Here is a 16,251-nt window from a genome sequence, read left to right on the forward strand (position 1 = left end):
TGTTTTTTTTTTACGGAAAAAAAAATAGTGTCAGCGACGTTTTTGTGTCCGTCAAAAAAAAGGATCCGTTTTAATCCGTTCTTTTTATAATGGAAGTCAATATTTCACCCCCAAAACTGACAAAAATGGACTTTTGGGCACTGAGTGTGAATAAGAAAATAATAGAGGTCACCCAGCTGTACCAAACCCAAGTATTGCTGTCTATGGAGAGGGAAATACTATCTAAGTCTAAGCTTGTCCCTAAGTCCCTAAGCTTGCTAAACAACCCACTAACTAGCTAAGCTAAATAGCAGCATGTAAACAGACAGAGAGCAGTCTGTACAGCATAGTGAGTGATCTGAGAATGGCATCCAGAACACATCACAGTGATATATACATATATATATATATATATATATATATATATATATATATATGAGATGGTTATGTGATTTTAGCAGCCAATGAGACTACTCCTCAGCAATGACGTTTCTGACACCTCTATGAGCTCTGCACCGATTGGCTGACAAAAAGGCGCTCGATCTTGAACTTGAATGAACGGTAAAAAGTTTGGCTATGTTCCAGTTCTAGAAAATCGAGATGTTCAACTCAAAGTTAACTTTTCTCGAACAGTTCGATCAATACTAGTTAGGGTATCATAATTGTAATAGGGGGTGTTGGAGGTATAGGGTACCTCTAGTATGGTTCTCTGGTGCACCTTCTTATGTAAAAGATTTTGCTGTTATGCTGATTAACCCATTTGGTGCACTAGGCGTTTCTTTACTCCCCAAAACATCTGCCAGGTCCTCTAGCAACACCCCTTAATGAATATTGAGCTTCTCTACTGCAATGAAAGCTGCTGCACTTGGGGTGGCTCAGTATTCATTAGGGGGGGTTGCAAAAAGGAGTAACCGGGTGGCCATTTGATTTGAGGAGTAAAGGACCGTGGCCCCATATTCCACAGCATGGAATATAATTGTGAGATTCTAGGGGAGCCAAGCGGACAGACCCCAAGGTCACCCTTTAGTGGCTCCTATTTTTTACAAAAAGGATTATCATTTTCAATTCAACCAATATGGGGTACATGTAACTTATTGATCAGAGTGGTTTGAGCAGGGTGGGGGATAAATGATAATACACTGACTTTGAGTCCCACAGTAAACTACTAGTTGACTACATTTGGGCCAAAAAAGTCAATTGGGTTAGTTCTATTTCGACAAAATGACAATGTCACAAAAGATCAAATAGCAAAGTGAATGTTTCCGTTATTTTGTCAAGTGGTATCTGAATGTAATGGCTTGGTCACATATATTTATTTGTTTTATAAGAACAATTTCAGATGAAATTATTGACATAGTGCACCATTGTCATGCCTATTTAACACAAATTCAGCTAAAAGCAGAATTTAATGGGAAAAAAAGAATAATAAACTTGCTCTATGGTATTAACAAAACTTAGGGGTCCTGAGCTCCTGGGGGTCCATGGCCACTCAAAACAGACTTATACTCTCAGTATTGCCATGATTTGCAAATATCACCCCTATTTTGCACAAATCAGGGTATCATTACATTATCTATCTTTTTCTACGATAGTGCTGCCATAGTTACAGTGGGTTTAGGGGCCCAGGCTTGGAAAACAGCCCGGGGCCCATGGTAAAGTTAATCCGCCCCTGCCTGTGAGGTCTACTCTCTCCTTGATCTCAGTTTGAAAGGTTGACAAAACATCTGTAGACAGAAGTACCTTTGGTCTAAAATCAAAGCTTGATGCAAGGGTCAAAACAGCACAAATGATAGCTTAAGAAACCCCACAAAACTATGTTGAATGCAAATTTGAGGACACCAGTATAATTTAAATTTAATACTGTACACTCTACTCTACAATACCGAAACCAAAATATAGAGCAATACAGTCAGGCATACAGCAAAGATGTTACTTTTCTCATGACACCTTGAAAAATCACACCTGTAGCAGTGCAAAGCCAACTTTCTTTTACGGTTCAGTTACAATGGCAAATTGTTATTGATTCAATAGAATTCTAGTACAGGAGTTTATGAGGTGATTGGCACAAAGGAAACAAATATCATTATATTTTTTAAGTAATATATATTTTCCCCACAGGCAAGACATTTGAGAGGAAAAGTACATATTAGAAATCAGAAAAAAAATGAAAGATTCATTTGGTTAGTATGACCACAGCCAAAATGTGTCCATTAAAATGCTTGTACTTACTGTTAAAGACTGGATTCGCAGTAAAGTCACCATTTTTTATAAAAAACACCAAAGGTATAAGCAGAGAAGGTTTTGCTAACATCACCAGTAGGAATGCACAGTAGATTCAGAGTGGAAAAAGAAAAAGAGAAGTGGCTGATAAGTGTACTTCCTAAAATCTGGTTGCAATATTAGGTTACATGGAAGACATGACTTTGCATTTTGTAAAGGAAAATACAACAGAGAAGCAAGAACATAGTTTAAGTAAAATGCTGCACATGTACACACTTCAGCTTATCAAAGGGATTTCCTTTTATCTTAAAGTTCTAATTTTAAGGGAAAAGGTAAAAAAATAGATTTCCTCTTATTGTTTCATTTTTAACCCAAAAATTAGGAAACAATAGAGGACAGTAACTAGTAAGCAGTGATATACTGTAGGTAAACTTGTAAAGTGGTTATAGCATGAAGCAAAAATGATAAAATCAGATGTGTACCATATGCATAAATAAAATATAAATCTGCAGTTTTTAGTAAAGTAGCTTATATGGTTGTACTGTTTTCCTCCCCCATGGATCTAATCACTAGTTTCCTCTCTCAACGGTGACCCTGGTGTTGCTATACAACTTAGCACCCCCCACTCTGTAGAATTACCTCAATAAAGGTCACAGAGCATGCTTACAAATGTGTCCCATACAAGGAATAGGGTCTGAAGATGTTCATTGTGTATGTGTCCATGAAACTGTAAAGCACATAACTAAATGCTGTTTAAAAAGCTTAACATATGGAAACCCTAGAATATTATGCTATTAAAATAATTACAATTAGAAAATAGAAACAATAGAAAAAAAAGAAAAATCTAATCAGTAAAAAGAAATCTAGACAATACATTCCCTGGCTAAAACGTGATCATCTAGTGACTAATTTCAGGCCTTTTCTTGTATTTATATGTCTGTTTTCTTAAACAAATGGGCTTTTGAGTCCAAGTGCTTACATGTATATGTTTAGGAAATGACCTGAACATAGCCACCAGCTTGCTATATGCGGCCTTTAAAATCAATAGAGCCCATGCCTGTCTATACAAGCATGTACCGGTTCATCATTTTGGCTATTTGCTGACATATGCATGCCACAGGTGGCATAATAGTAATCTTAACTCTGTCCTGGATTGCTGAGAAATCAATATCCAGATAGCAAGATATAGGAAACATGTTAGTACATAAAAACAAGTACATAAAAAGTACATAAAACTAAAATGTAATACAATACATTCCCACCATCTCCCCATTCACAGTGCCTTATTCCTTCCTCTTTTCTACCTCCATGTAAAACTTATTATACACATATTAGGTATCGCCTTGCTTGTAATGACTTAACGGTAAACGGTAAAAAAGGCTAGGATTCCTGTATTTTGCAAATCCACCCCCAAAAACGGTGAAAAAACAAACAAATAATAAAAAAAAAAACATATTCCAAAACGGTACAGACCAAAAGTACAGCTTGTCCCACAAAAATATGGATGGAAAAAAAAGCTACACCACTTGGGTGTTGACCATGGAAAAATGGAAAAAATAACTTGGGCATTAAAGCGACTCTGTACCCATAATATGCTCCCCCCCCCCCCTCAAAAAAAAAAAAAAAAAAAAGCTTGTGTTGTCAGATAGCTCCTTTTAATCCAAGATCTGTCCTGGGTCTGTTCGGCAGGTGATACAGTTACTGTCCAAAAAAACTACCATTCCTCCTCCCCGCCCTCCTCATTATTTGGAATACCTCAAGCAGGAATTCTCCTCATCATCACCTATCTGAACACTGCACGCATGCTGGATCGTTAAGGCACCTATGCAATGATCAGACAGGTGATGAATAGAAGAAGTCCTGCCTGTTGCATTCCTAGTGATAAAGAGGGCGGAGAGTAATCTGTGTAATAAATACTGTTATGCTGGGTTTAGATTGAGCGATAATTTGCCCGATCGTACGATTAACGGCTTCAAAGTAACAATTTTTTTTATAACGATCATCGTTTAGACAAAACGATATATATTGTATAGAAAAAACGTTTTGCGATCTCTTAAGCCTATCTTGCACATAGGTTAAATCGGCGAATGACTGTTTAAACTGAACAATCTGCGAATGTTTTGCGAACGCTGAACGCCGATTTAAGAACATGTTGTAAGATCAAAATGAACAATTTCTCGCTCGTCGTTTGATCGTTTGCTGCGTTTACACGTACGATTATCGTTCGAATTCGATCGTTATCGTGCAAATTCGAAACAATAGTCGTTCCGTGTAAACGCAGCATTAGATTTTCAGATATAGGTGACAGATGCAACTTTTAGGCATTCAATTCATGCATCTGTCAGTCATAGACATAATGGCATCTGTTTAATAGATACATCAGGAATAGCTTATTGAGAAACCCATGACATATCTGGTAAATGGATGGTTTTGCAGATTTGCAGCCACAGCATGCTCCTTATGATATGGATTTGTGATTGATTTCACCACTGTGTTTATATATAGGTGAAATCCACTGTAAATCGGCAAAAAAACTACATGGAATGCATACAAAGTATGTGGAATCACCCTGATGGGATGTATTCAGTTGGATTTCTTAGGGTAGCACAAGCCGGAAGTATGTCCCCACCTGTGACAGGAGCCGTAGATTGACATTCATTATTTAAAGACCAATATGCTGTCAATAGAATGCCTTTTTATACAGGATCTTAGCAACAGAATTATCACAGTCTATTCAAGATGTTAGTACAGGTTGTAGTAAAATAGTATGGGTCTGCTAAAGACTAGGAAAGAAACTATAGAAAATTGATTTCCCACCAATCTTTTGCTCTTAAAGGCAGTTATTCTATTAATAAAGTACAAAAAGATTTTTTTTTATCCAGGCAATTCCCTAAAGTATAAGTGTAACTCAAAGGTCTCACTTTGAGTTCTATGGTTTGTTTTTATACATTATTGTTGTTAAGGAAAGACTGTATCGAACAGCATTTACACAGTAATGCACAGCAGAATACACAACAGCTATCTAAATGAATTACCTAAAACCAGTGTGAATTGCACAAGCATTCATTGTAGGCAGTAAGAAATACAGAACAGGAATTTAATTGAGGGAAACATCTGCCACTGATTCATAGAAAGTCATTGACCAATTCTTCATTTGTGTAAAAAGAGTTCCTCATTGCAATAGTCCAGTACAAGATGATATCTTACTATCTGTCTTTTCTTCTAATGCAGCCACAAATTTCAGTTTTTTCCATAGAGCACTAATTAACCATGTAATGACCACCATTATTCCCTTTATGGTGGTCAATAAAGAGGTATACACTAAAGGCAGAGGATAGTCCACAGGATATTCCATAAGTGTCCCCTAGATGCTGGCTCCACCTCTTCCAACTGAGGGCTCCCCACCCACCCCTGGCCTGTTCTAATCTTGGCAGTTATGCAATTTTTGGAACTCCCATTGACTTTAATGGTAGTTGTGCAAACAGCATGGCCCTGTGAGCTGCTCTGTTTGTATAACTTCTAGAGTTATATAGACAGTGAGCCCTTGATCTGAAGATAGAAGAAGGTCCTTGAGGTGGGACCCACATCTAGAGTTCTCTTATGGCAAATCCTGTGGATATTCCATATATATCCCAGATAGGTATACCCCTTTAAGTGATGCTGCTGCTTCTTTTTGTCCCATAGATCATGCGATCCCTAGGTGACTGGTCACATCATGCTACTGGGTGTAACTAGACATAACAAGCCTTTAATAGTCACAATTGTTGCTTATGAGCACAGTTTTCCCCTTTAACTGGGGGTGCCATGGCAGTTCCAGCTACAGGATAAATACATAACAAAATATAAGTTCTCAGAAAGCATTTCTTATCTTTTGGGAACATATCTTTAAAAAAAATGTGAAATACCTGGCATAAAGGTCTCTAGACTGTATTTTATGTTAGGCACATGCTAGACCTTCTGATCTTGGTATACATATTTCGTAACATATCTTTATTCTGTACTCTGATAATGTTAAAGTAGGGAACTGAACCACACAAGACAGGTGCAGCCCTGACGCTGGCACCCACCGCACTGTCCCTGCCTACTTGCCTCAAGCGGCAGTCCCTAGTTTAAATAAGAGAACACGGAACAATACAAACAGACAAAAAGCACAATAGCTCATGGTCAATAAGTCCAGGTAAAAACACACTAGCAAGGCAGTACAAAAACGTGTCCATAATCAAAGTCAGAAGTCAAGCCAGAAAGCCAAAATGCCAGGGAATAAATACAGAAACAAATGCTAGGTCAAGAGGGAACTCAGGGTCTGAGGTTCTATCGCAGGCAAGGAATGAACACAACTTAAGGATACTTTTGGGACCAGAAGTCTCATCCCAGATCATGTCAAGCAGCTGACTGGCATTACCAGCCGTCAATCAGCCTAAAAAAGTGTATATACAGGGACAGCTGGGCAGCATTAGAAAGTAGCATGCGCATATAGTGAACCTGCTGCAATCATCCTTCACAGCCGGGATCCCTTTGGCGTAGCCTACCTCGTCCTCTATATCTTAAGAGAAGCCCTGTAGAGGATCATTTAGTGCCATATACAGGGCTTCTCTCTTCAGTGCGCAAAGACACACCCTATACACGGCACGCCATTGGTGTGCCATTATGTTTACAAGGTGGGTGTTTTAAATCACTGTGCAATAATAATAATAATAATAATAATACATTTATTTGTATAGCGCCAACAGATTCCGCAGCACTTTTTTCTATGCATACAGTACAGAGGTACATAGTGACAGACCCACAAAATTCAAAAAAACGTAGAGAATTGGTAATATTACCAATTTAGAGATAATAAGTGCTAAGCAGGGCAAGTTAATTTCTTAAAGCGCAGTCACTTCTGTACCAGTGTCATTACTTTTTTCTGAAGTCGATAATAATAAACAAGTCTGGTTTATCCTAATATTTTAAATGTATTCTTTTAAAACATTGGACACAAATGGAGATCTGATCTTTGTACATTTAACCCGTTAATGACAGAATACAGTACATTGATACCTGAACAGACCCTCCTCAAAAACCCTAAACTAAAGTCTTCTGTAAATAGGATAATTAGCTTTCTACTCCTTTGTATTCCTCCTCTGTAAGCCTACTAACTGGGCATGTTGCTGCATAATGAGGACTACTTAGCTCAAGAATATAATTGAGAAGACTACTTAGACGCCTTATAGCAAAGGAATGCAAGAACATAGAAAGATAAAAATTGCAGATATAGAATCAGCATTGTATGCTCCACTGATGTATAATATACTGATAAATTAAAGGGGGGTTTTGGAGGTGACAGAGTCCCTTTAATTGACTCATGCAGGCAGTTTGAGAAATGAGCAGTGTCTTCCTATAGCAAATAATGTAAAAGTGTTTAATTGGTTCCAGCACCCACTAATAATTAACTACAGTACTCATTACATTGAAAAATTGCCGGTTTAATCAGTACAGTATAGAACACTACTATACTGTACAGCACATTTTAAAGAAAAATGTTTAACAAAATCAGCAATTATAGTACAGTAGTCACCAACTCTTCCCTCATCCTTTAGTATAGTGCATCCCCATCCCAGCACTGACTGACTGTATAACTGACTGTATAACTACTGTACTGTATATGCACTCCAGCAATCTTCTACAGTACTGTACTGCATGTGAAACCTTACCAGTGCTAAACTCACCACATACCCACAATCCATGCTCAGATACTGAGCAAGGTTCGAATTTCGAACCTTACTTTCAGGTAAATTTTAGTTTGAATACAGAACAATTCAAATTCAGATGCGTTTAAACATCAAGGTATTACTGTACTTCAAGACATGATGCCAAAAATGTGTTTTAGAACCGAGCAAGTGTTTGACAACTGGAGCAACTTTTCCTTAAAAATACTGTTTGAGACCTGAACTGTTTAAGGTCAGAGCAGTTTTAGAACCGAGGTACTACTGTATATGATTTTGTGTTCTTGTTGCTGATACAGTAGTTTACAGTAAATTAAAGGAGAAGTCCGGCCAAAACTATTTTTTTATATGTTATTACTTATGGAAAGTTATGACAAATTTCTAATGTACATTAATTATGGAAAATGCACATATAGGGCTATTTCCCTTAATTTAGTATATCAGGGAGACTTTAGATTCTCCAAAAAACCGTGCCGTCACGAACCACGTGTGTAATTCCAATGGAGTGTCCAGAAGGGGCGCACTATATATATATAGAAGTTAATGAGTACCATTGACTTCTATATATAGTGCGCCCCTGCTGGACACTCCATTGGAATTACAATGGATGTGTATGTAAATGGAATATACAGTGTTTTTGATTGAATACATTTATGGAATACTTTGGGGAGCAAGTGTCCTTGCTCCCCAAAGTATTCCATAAATGTAATCAATCAGTACATCACAGTAAGCCCGCTGAACCGCCGCTGCCTGCCGCTACCGAACGCCCACCGCCGCTCTGGACTACACTCAACTACTACTCTCATCACCTGGCTCATAGCATGAGCAGGTGATGGGAGATAGTAGCTGGGTTATATGGCTGAGATCGCCGCCACTGATGCTGCCGCGCAGGGGAGCAGCTCATCACTGTGCAGCAGCTATCATCCCCCTCCGCTCCCCTTCTCCTGCTTCTTCCGGGATCCGGGCAAACTTTACACTATCTGAAGGTTGACTCCCCGCCCGGTTGCCTCTGTCCGATCACACATGCCGGCGGCCGGGCAGGGAGTCAGCCATCAGATAGTGTAAAGTGTGCCCGAATCCGGAAGAAGCAGGAGGGGGGAGCGGAGGGGGATAATAGCTGCTGCACAGTGATGAGCGGCTCCCCTGCGTGGCAGCATGAGCGGTGGCAGCGGCGATCTCAGCCATATAACCCAGCTCCCTGATCTACTAAATTAGGGGAAATAACCCTATATGTGCATTTCCCATAATTAATGTACATTTGAAATTTGCCTAACTTTCCATAAGTAATAACATATTAAAAAATAGTTCTGGCCGGAGTTGTCCTTGAATCTGTTTAGCTTGTGTTGTTATAAACACTCAAAACAAATATAGCACCAGGGCAAAGTTATCCAATCATGAATGTGATTATCTTTAGATCCCACTTTTACAAATGTTCATCTTAAGGTTGAGTATTACTCAGTTCCATCTTCCCCTGTGAAGAAAGCCTGTTGCAATTCACTGACTGGGGGCCAATGTGGATTAAGGTATTAACCATAAATAGAACACTTGCTTTTTTTTACTGTTCCCTTTTTTCTTTTTTTTTTTCTTTTTTTCCGTAAAAAGTTTGACTTAACAAATTTTTGGTGTCTGTTGTAATCCACCAATTGCTTGGTTATATGAAGACTGAAAAGAAGCTAAAAAGTGTAGGCAGTATACAGAGTGAACACTACCAGACATGAAATAACTTCAAAAGTACATTGCCCATGTTATATATTTATTTACTGAACTGTTTGTCAACATGGATCTCATGATAATAATAAATGAATGGATTTATGGTTATTCATGTTCTTTCTATATAAAGCTACACAGTCCCCATGATATTTACCCCATTGTTAGAAAAGTTTAATTTCATCTACTGGTTCAAGGAAATGTGAATCAAGCATGAAATTATATTTCAGTGATGAATGTACCGATTGTTCAAAGACCTTTTCTAAACTTCACTAAAAACCCAGAACCAAATGCAGATAGCGCACACTGGGATTTGATTTAACATATGCCCATTGACCTAAATGACAAATTTTGTTAAGCTCGCTAGTTTTGGTTCTTTTGCAATCTCTGAAACTAGCTACACAAAAGTTAGGAATATACAAAGACAGCAATTTTTTTTTAAAGCAAATGGTACAATATAGAATTGGTTTTGAAGTTCCCCAAATTTACAGAACATTATACATATTGTTGTACTTAAAGCATGTGCTGCAGATGTTCATTGTGTACAGGTTTTTTATCACCTAAAACGGGGGTCTCCATGGGGTTATGAGTTATGATTAAACTGACATCAACAACACTGCAAACATATCCTAATAACAGAACGATTACAATTTGGATGATGTAATAATCAACAATAGGGGGAATTTATCAAAGTCTGTATCTTGTGCGAAACAGCAAAAGGTCACAAATTTTGGTGCAAAACTCAGATCTCCTGCAGCTTATTACTGCTGTGTAATGCACTTGTAAACTGGGTGGGGCTAAGCACAATAGAAACATATTAACCCTTTGAAGACCAAGCCCAAAATGAGCCAGTGGACCGCGCCAATTTTTATTTTTGCGCTTTCGTTTTTCCTCCTCCGCTTCTAAGAGTTCAAGCATTTTCATCTTTCTATCTACAAGGCGATGTGGTGGCTTGTTTTTTTCAGGAACAGGTGTTTTTTGTAATGGCTTCTTTCATTTTACCATAACATGTATGATGGAACCCCAAAATATTATTTATGAAAATATAAATTGGTATAATTGGAAACAAATGCAATATTGTAACTTTGGGGGGGGGGGGGGTCCTGTGTCTATGTAATGCACTATATGGTAAAAGCGACATGATACCATTATTCTATAGGTCAGTCTGAACACAACCATATGTAGGTTTACACAGATTTATATATATATATATATATATATATATATATATATATTATGAAATCCTTTAGTTTTTTTGCAGTTAATTATTAATAAAACGGCCCTATTGTGACTCTTATAACGGTTTTAGTTTTTTACCTACGTTTTTTACTTTTTTTTCTTACACACTTTACGTTCCCTTGGGGGACTTTTACCTGCAATCAACAGATTGCATACACTGATCCCTGCTATGCCATGGGCATAGTATTGATTAGGGTAATAGGCGCTCTGCTCATTGAGCCTGTCTGTGGCAGACTCAGTGAGCAGATTGCCAAACAGACTGCACGAAGGAAGGTTAGATACCTTCAGCGGTCTGACACAGCTATAGGGACCCCCGCAGTCACACTGCGGGAGTCCCGATTGGTAAGTGACAGGAGCTTCCCCTGTCACTTACACTCAAGGGGTATTTAAGGGGTTAAAGGGGTATTCCCCCCCAAAAAAATTTTGCATTAATACGTTGCCCACCCGTAGCTTTCCATCTTTCCAATATAAAGTTATTACGGATTCTGCACAGTTTTGCTGTTATCTAGAAACACTCACCCCCACCGTTTGCTTAGAATCATCAGATCTCAGTCCAACCTGACACACTTCCTTTCTCCCGGCCCTCACCCTCTGAGACGGCATCACGTGTCCTCCCTCTCTTCAATGGGCTGGATTCTAACCCTGCCTGTTGAAGTGAGGGAGGACACTGACAGCTGTTGCTGCTGTCTCCCGACTGCCTCCCCCCAGGTCACCTGTGTGCCCCCTCGCCCCTGAACACACCTGTGGCCCTCACACTGTGCCCCCTGACGTTGCCACCCCCACCCCCGCAGCTCACCTCGGCACCCCCCGCCCCCCCTCCGGGACTCACCAGCACCACAACCCCCGTTCTCACTCGCGGCACCACCACCCCCACTCTCACCTGTGGCACCACCAACCCCGTTCCCACCCGCAGCACCTCGCCCCCCCCATCTCACCCGTGGCACAGCTGGCAGGGAGCGGCAGTACCAACACCCCCTTACCCCACACAGCTCAGTACAGCACCCCCTGCCGCCGGCTACTCTGCTTGGTTGCCGGGATGTGGGGGGTGCTATGCGGCGCTCCCTAATCGTCCGATCCCCTCCCCTCTTATACCAAGTACATCACCCCCCCTCCGATACCAAATACATCACCCATCACCCCCTCATCAGATCTGCAGCGCCGGGCCGTCTCTCAGCTTCCATCACAGCAGCTGCAGCAGCTCACCGTGCTCTGTCCCGCACAGAAGGCTGTGAGCTGCTGCAGCTGATGGAAGCTGAGAGACGGCCCGGCGCTGCAGATCTGATGAGGGGGTGATGGGTGATGTATTTGGTATAGGAGGGGGGGGGGAATTGGATGATTAGTGAGCGCCGCATAGCACCCCCCGCATCCCGGCAACCAAGCAGAGTAGCCGGCAGCAGGGGGTGCTGTACTGAGCTGTGTGGGGTCCGGGGGTGTTGGTACCGCCGCTCCCAGCTGTGCTACGGGTGAGACGGGGGGGGCGAGGTGCTGAGGGTGGGAACGGGGGTGGTGGTGTCTCACCCCCCAAGCCTTCACCTCCTCTCTCCCCCCTTCACATTTCTCTCCCCCCCTTCACATCTCTCTCTCCCCCTTCACATCTCTCTCTCCCCCCCTTCACATCTCTCTCCCCCCCTTCACATCTCTCTCTCCCCCCTTTCACATCTCCCCCCCCCACACCTTCACCTCCTCTCTCCCTCCCACCTCCATCTCCCCCATCACCTCCTCTCTCCTCCATCTTCACCCTCTCTCTCCCTCCCTCCTCGATATAGATATATAGGGTCATTATACTTCGCAACTCAACCCACTGCACCCAACCCCCCACGCACGGCTCACCGGCTGACCTGCGGCCCCCCTCACTCAAATAACTCAACTCTGCTAAGCAACACTCTCAACTCTGCTATGCAACACACACAACTCTGCTATGCAACGCACACAACTCTGCTATGCAACGCACACAACTCTGCTATGCAACGCACACAACACTGCTATGCAACGCACACAACTCTGCTATGCAACGCACACAACTCTGCTATGCAACGCACACAACTCTGCTATGCAACGCACACAACTCTGCTATGCAACGCACACAACACTGCTATGCAACGCACACAACACTGCTATGCAACGCACACAACTCTGTTATGCTACGCTCTCAACTCTGTTATATCTTGTGGATATCAGCTCTGCTACATCATGGACCAATCAGACGTAAGCATTGCATGATGGGAGATGTATTTTTCTGGCTGGAGCCATGTTGGATATAGTTCGGCTTTCTAAAAAACTTGTAACTCAGGAAAGGCAGCAGCTAGAAAGACAGGAGACGGCTCAAATTTCTCAGGGGGACTTGGTGAGTAAGAATAGCTAGGTTTGGGAGCATTTTATTTTTTTAGCTCTTGGGGGAATACCCCTTTAATGACAGGCTGCAGTGCAATCGCTGCAGTCTGCCATTAGCAGTGAGGGCCTAGCTACTGATTGCAGCCGGCCCCCCCTGCTATGAAGCACGGCCCTCTTCAGAGCACACTTCATAACATAGGACATACCTGTACACCCAGGATCGTCTGGGGACAGGCTTCCAAGGCGTACAGGTACGTCCTTAGTCCTCTAGGGGTTAACCAAACAAGAAGCAGGTGCTCTTGGCACTGCAATTAATCCTAGTGGATAGAGCATACAGAGGGTGAGAACTAGCGGAAAAAATCAAGTAGGTTGTGCTCAGTGAAAAGGCATTTTCACCTTATATTTTTATAAAGTTCTTGTATTCTTATTTTATCTTAGAGTACATGCAAAAACACTGCAGAGAGCAGGAAAGGAATGCCATTAGGGTGTCCCTGATGGATTTCCTCATCTCCCTCCCTGCAATGTTTATGTGTACAACACAATTAAATAGGAATAGAAGTCATCAGGTGAGTGTCGCAATCTTTTTTTTTTTACTACTTTTTTTTTCTCTGTTATACTATACAAAGCAAGCATAGTTGTGTGTGAAGGGGGCATGGCCAGTTAGCTCCAATTTACATTTGCTAAATTTAGAGCTGGCAAAGGTTTCTTTTACAAATATTTTATTTAAAAAAATTTAAAAAATGTATAACATGAAACACATGGTCCACAGTCCAAGTGTTAAGCCATGTTAAAAGATCACAATCGGTTCCGACAATGGGAAACATATAACAGGACGTTCAAATTATAGCAACACAAGGTTAGAGCTGGCATAGATTTCTAATGCTGCCGCAGCATGATTTTACGCTGATGGGGGATTACTTAAGACTAGCTCATGAGATGTCAGTATTAGTAAATTTTCTCCCAGTGTTACAATTTACTTAAAGTTGAATGTGGCTTATGAAAGGCAAAATGTTGGAGATAGTATATGTAGTGCTGGTGCTGAGTACACTGTGTGACTGCGTCCCAGAAAAACCAAGCCACTGACTCGGTATCCAAACCAATAAAAATAAAGCAATGGAACTTTAACTCAACTTGAAGTTGCAAAAATAATAATTTATGTTGTACTTGAAATGATACAAATAAAGTCTTTCACATAAATAGAATACAAAAAAGTCACCACAGTGTATAGGACGGACGCCAGATGGTCTTCGCACCACGCTCCGGTGCTAGGCAGATCCCAGTCCTATCGAGGCTCTCACCCTCTGGGGAATGATGACGTAGACTCGTACGCTACGTTTCGAGGGAGGAGCCCTCTTTCTCAAGCGCTGTCAGTAAGTGAACCCGCCACCATATTTATACTAAACACGTAATAATATTATGTGTTTAGTATAAATATGGTGGCGGGTTCACTTACTGACAGCGCTTGAGAAAGAGAGCTCCTCCCTCGAAACGTAGCGTACGAGTCTACGTCATCATTCCCCAGAGGGTGAGAGCCTCGATAGGACTGGGATCTGCCTAGCACCGGAGCGTGGTGCGAAGACCATCTGGCGTCCGTCCTATACACTGTGGTAACTTTTTTGTATTCTATTTATGTGAAAGACTTTATTTGTATCATTTCAAGTACAACATAAATTATTATTTTTGCAACTTCAAGTTGAGTTAAAGTTCCAAAATGTTGGAGATGACTGCTCTAAAAGATGTCAACATACTACCTTTTTTGTGCTAGTATGGAAACTTTTTTGTCTTTCGATATATAGAATGTCCCTTTGTAACATGCTGCGTATAAATAGGTCAAGGGAGAGATCTTTGTATTGCCCTGTGAGATATATATCTATATATATCTATATATATATATATATATATATATACACTCACCGGCCACTTTATTAGGTACACCTGTCCAACTGCACGTTACCACTTAATTTCTAATCAGCCAATCACATGGCGGCAACTCAGTGCATTTAGGCATGTAGACATGGTCAAGACAATCTCCTGCAGTTCAAACCGAGCATCAGTATGGGGAAGAAAGGTGATTTGAGTGCTTTTGAATGTGGCATGGTTGTTGGTGCCAGAAGGGCTGGTCTGAGTATTTCAGAAACTGCTGATCTACTGGGATTTTGACGCACAACCATCTCTAGGGTTTACAGAGAATGGTCCGAAAAAGAAAAAACATCCAGTGAGCGGCAGTTCTGTGGGCGGAAATGCCTTGTTGATGCCAGAGGTCAGAGGAGAATGGGCAGACTGGTTCGAGCTGATAGAAAGGCAACAATGACTCAAATAGCCAACCGTTACAACCAAGGTAGGCAGAAGAGCATCTCTGAACGCACAGTACATCGAACTTTGAGGCAGATGGGCTACAGCAGCAGAAGACCACACCGGGTGCCACTCCTTTCAGCTAAGAACAGGAAACTGAGGCTACAATTTGCACAAGCTCATCGAAATTGGACAGTAGAAGATTGGAAAAACGTTGCCTGGTCTGATGAGTCTCGATTTTTGCTGTGACATTCGGATGGTAGGGTCAGAATTTGGCGTCAACAACATGAAAGCATGGATCCATCCTGCCTTGTATCAACGGTTCAGGCTGGTGGTGGTGGTGTCATGGTGTGGGGAATATTTTCTTGGCACTCTTTGGGCCCCTTGGTACCAATTGAGCATCGTTGCAACGCCACAGCCTACCTGAGTATTGTTGCTGACCATGTACATCCCTTTATGACCACAATGTACCCAACATCTGATGGCTACTTTTAGCAGGATAATGCGCCATGTCATAAAGCTAGAATCATCTCAGACTGGTTTCTTGAACATGACAATGAGTTCACTGTACTCAAATGGCCTCCACAGTCACCAGATCTCAATCCAATAGAGCATTTTTGGGATGTGGTGGAACGGGAGATTCGCATCATGGATGTGCAGCCGACAAATCTGCGGCTACTGTGTGATGCCATCATGTCAATATGGACCAAAATCTCTTAGGAATGCTTCCAGCACCTTGTTGAATCTATGCCATGAAGAATTGAGGCAGTTCTGAAGG

General features: G+C 41.3%; 1 protein-coding gene across 1 annotated transcript in view; it reads right to left on the reverse strand.

The window, feature by feature from the left end:
• The window catches only part of TFEC (transcription factor EC), an 80,951-nt gene extending 78,663 nt beyond the window's left edge, over positions 1-2,288 (reverse strand). Inside the window, exon 1 of the mRNA XM_069976354.1 lies at positions 2,209-2,288. Coding sequence (XP_069832455.1) covers positions 2,209-2,241 — 33 coding nt within the window. The 5' untranslated portion in view covers positions 2,242-2,288. The remainder of the gene's footprint in view (positions 1-2,208) is intronic.
• Positions 2,289-16,251: the final 13,963 nt, after the last annotated feature.

Source organism: Dendropsophus ebraccatus, chromosome 1 (genome assembly GCF_027789765.1).
Source record: "Dendropsophus ebraccatus isolate aDenEbr1 chromosome 1, aDenEbr1.pat, whole genome shotgun sequence".
Taxonomy (NCBI): Eukaryota; Metazoa; Chordata; class Amphibia; order Anura; family Hylidae; genus Dendropsophus; species Dendropsophus ebraccatus.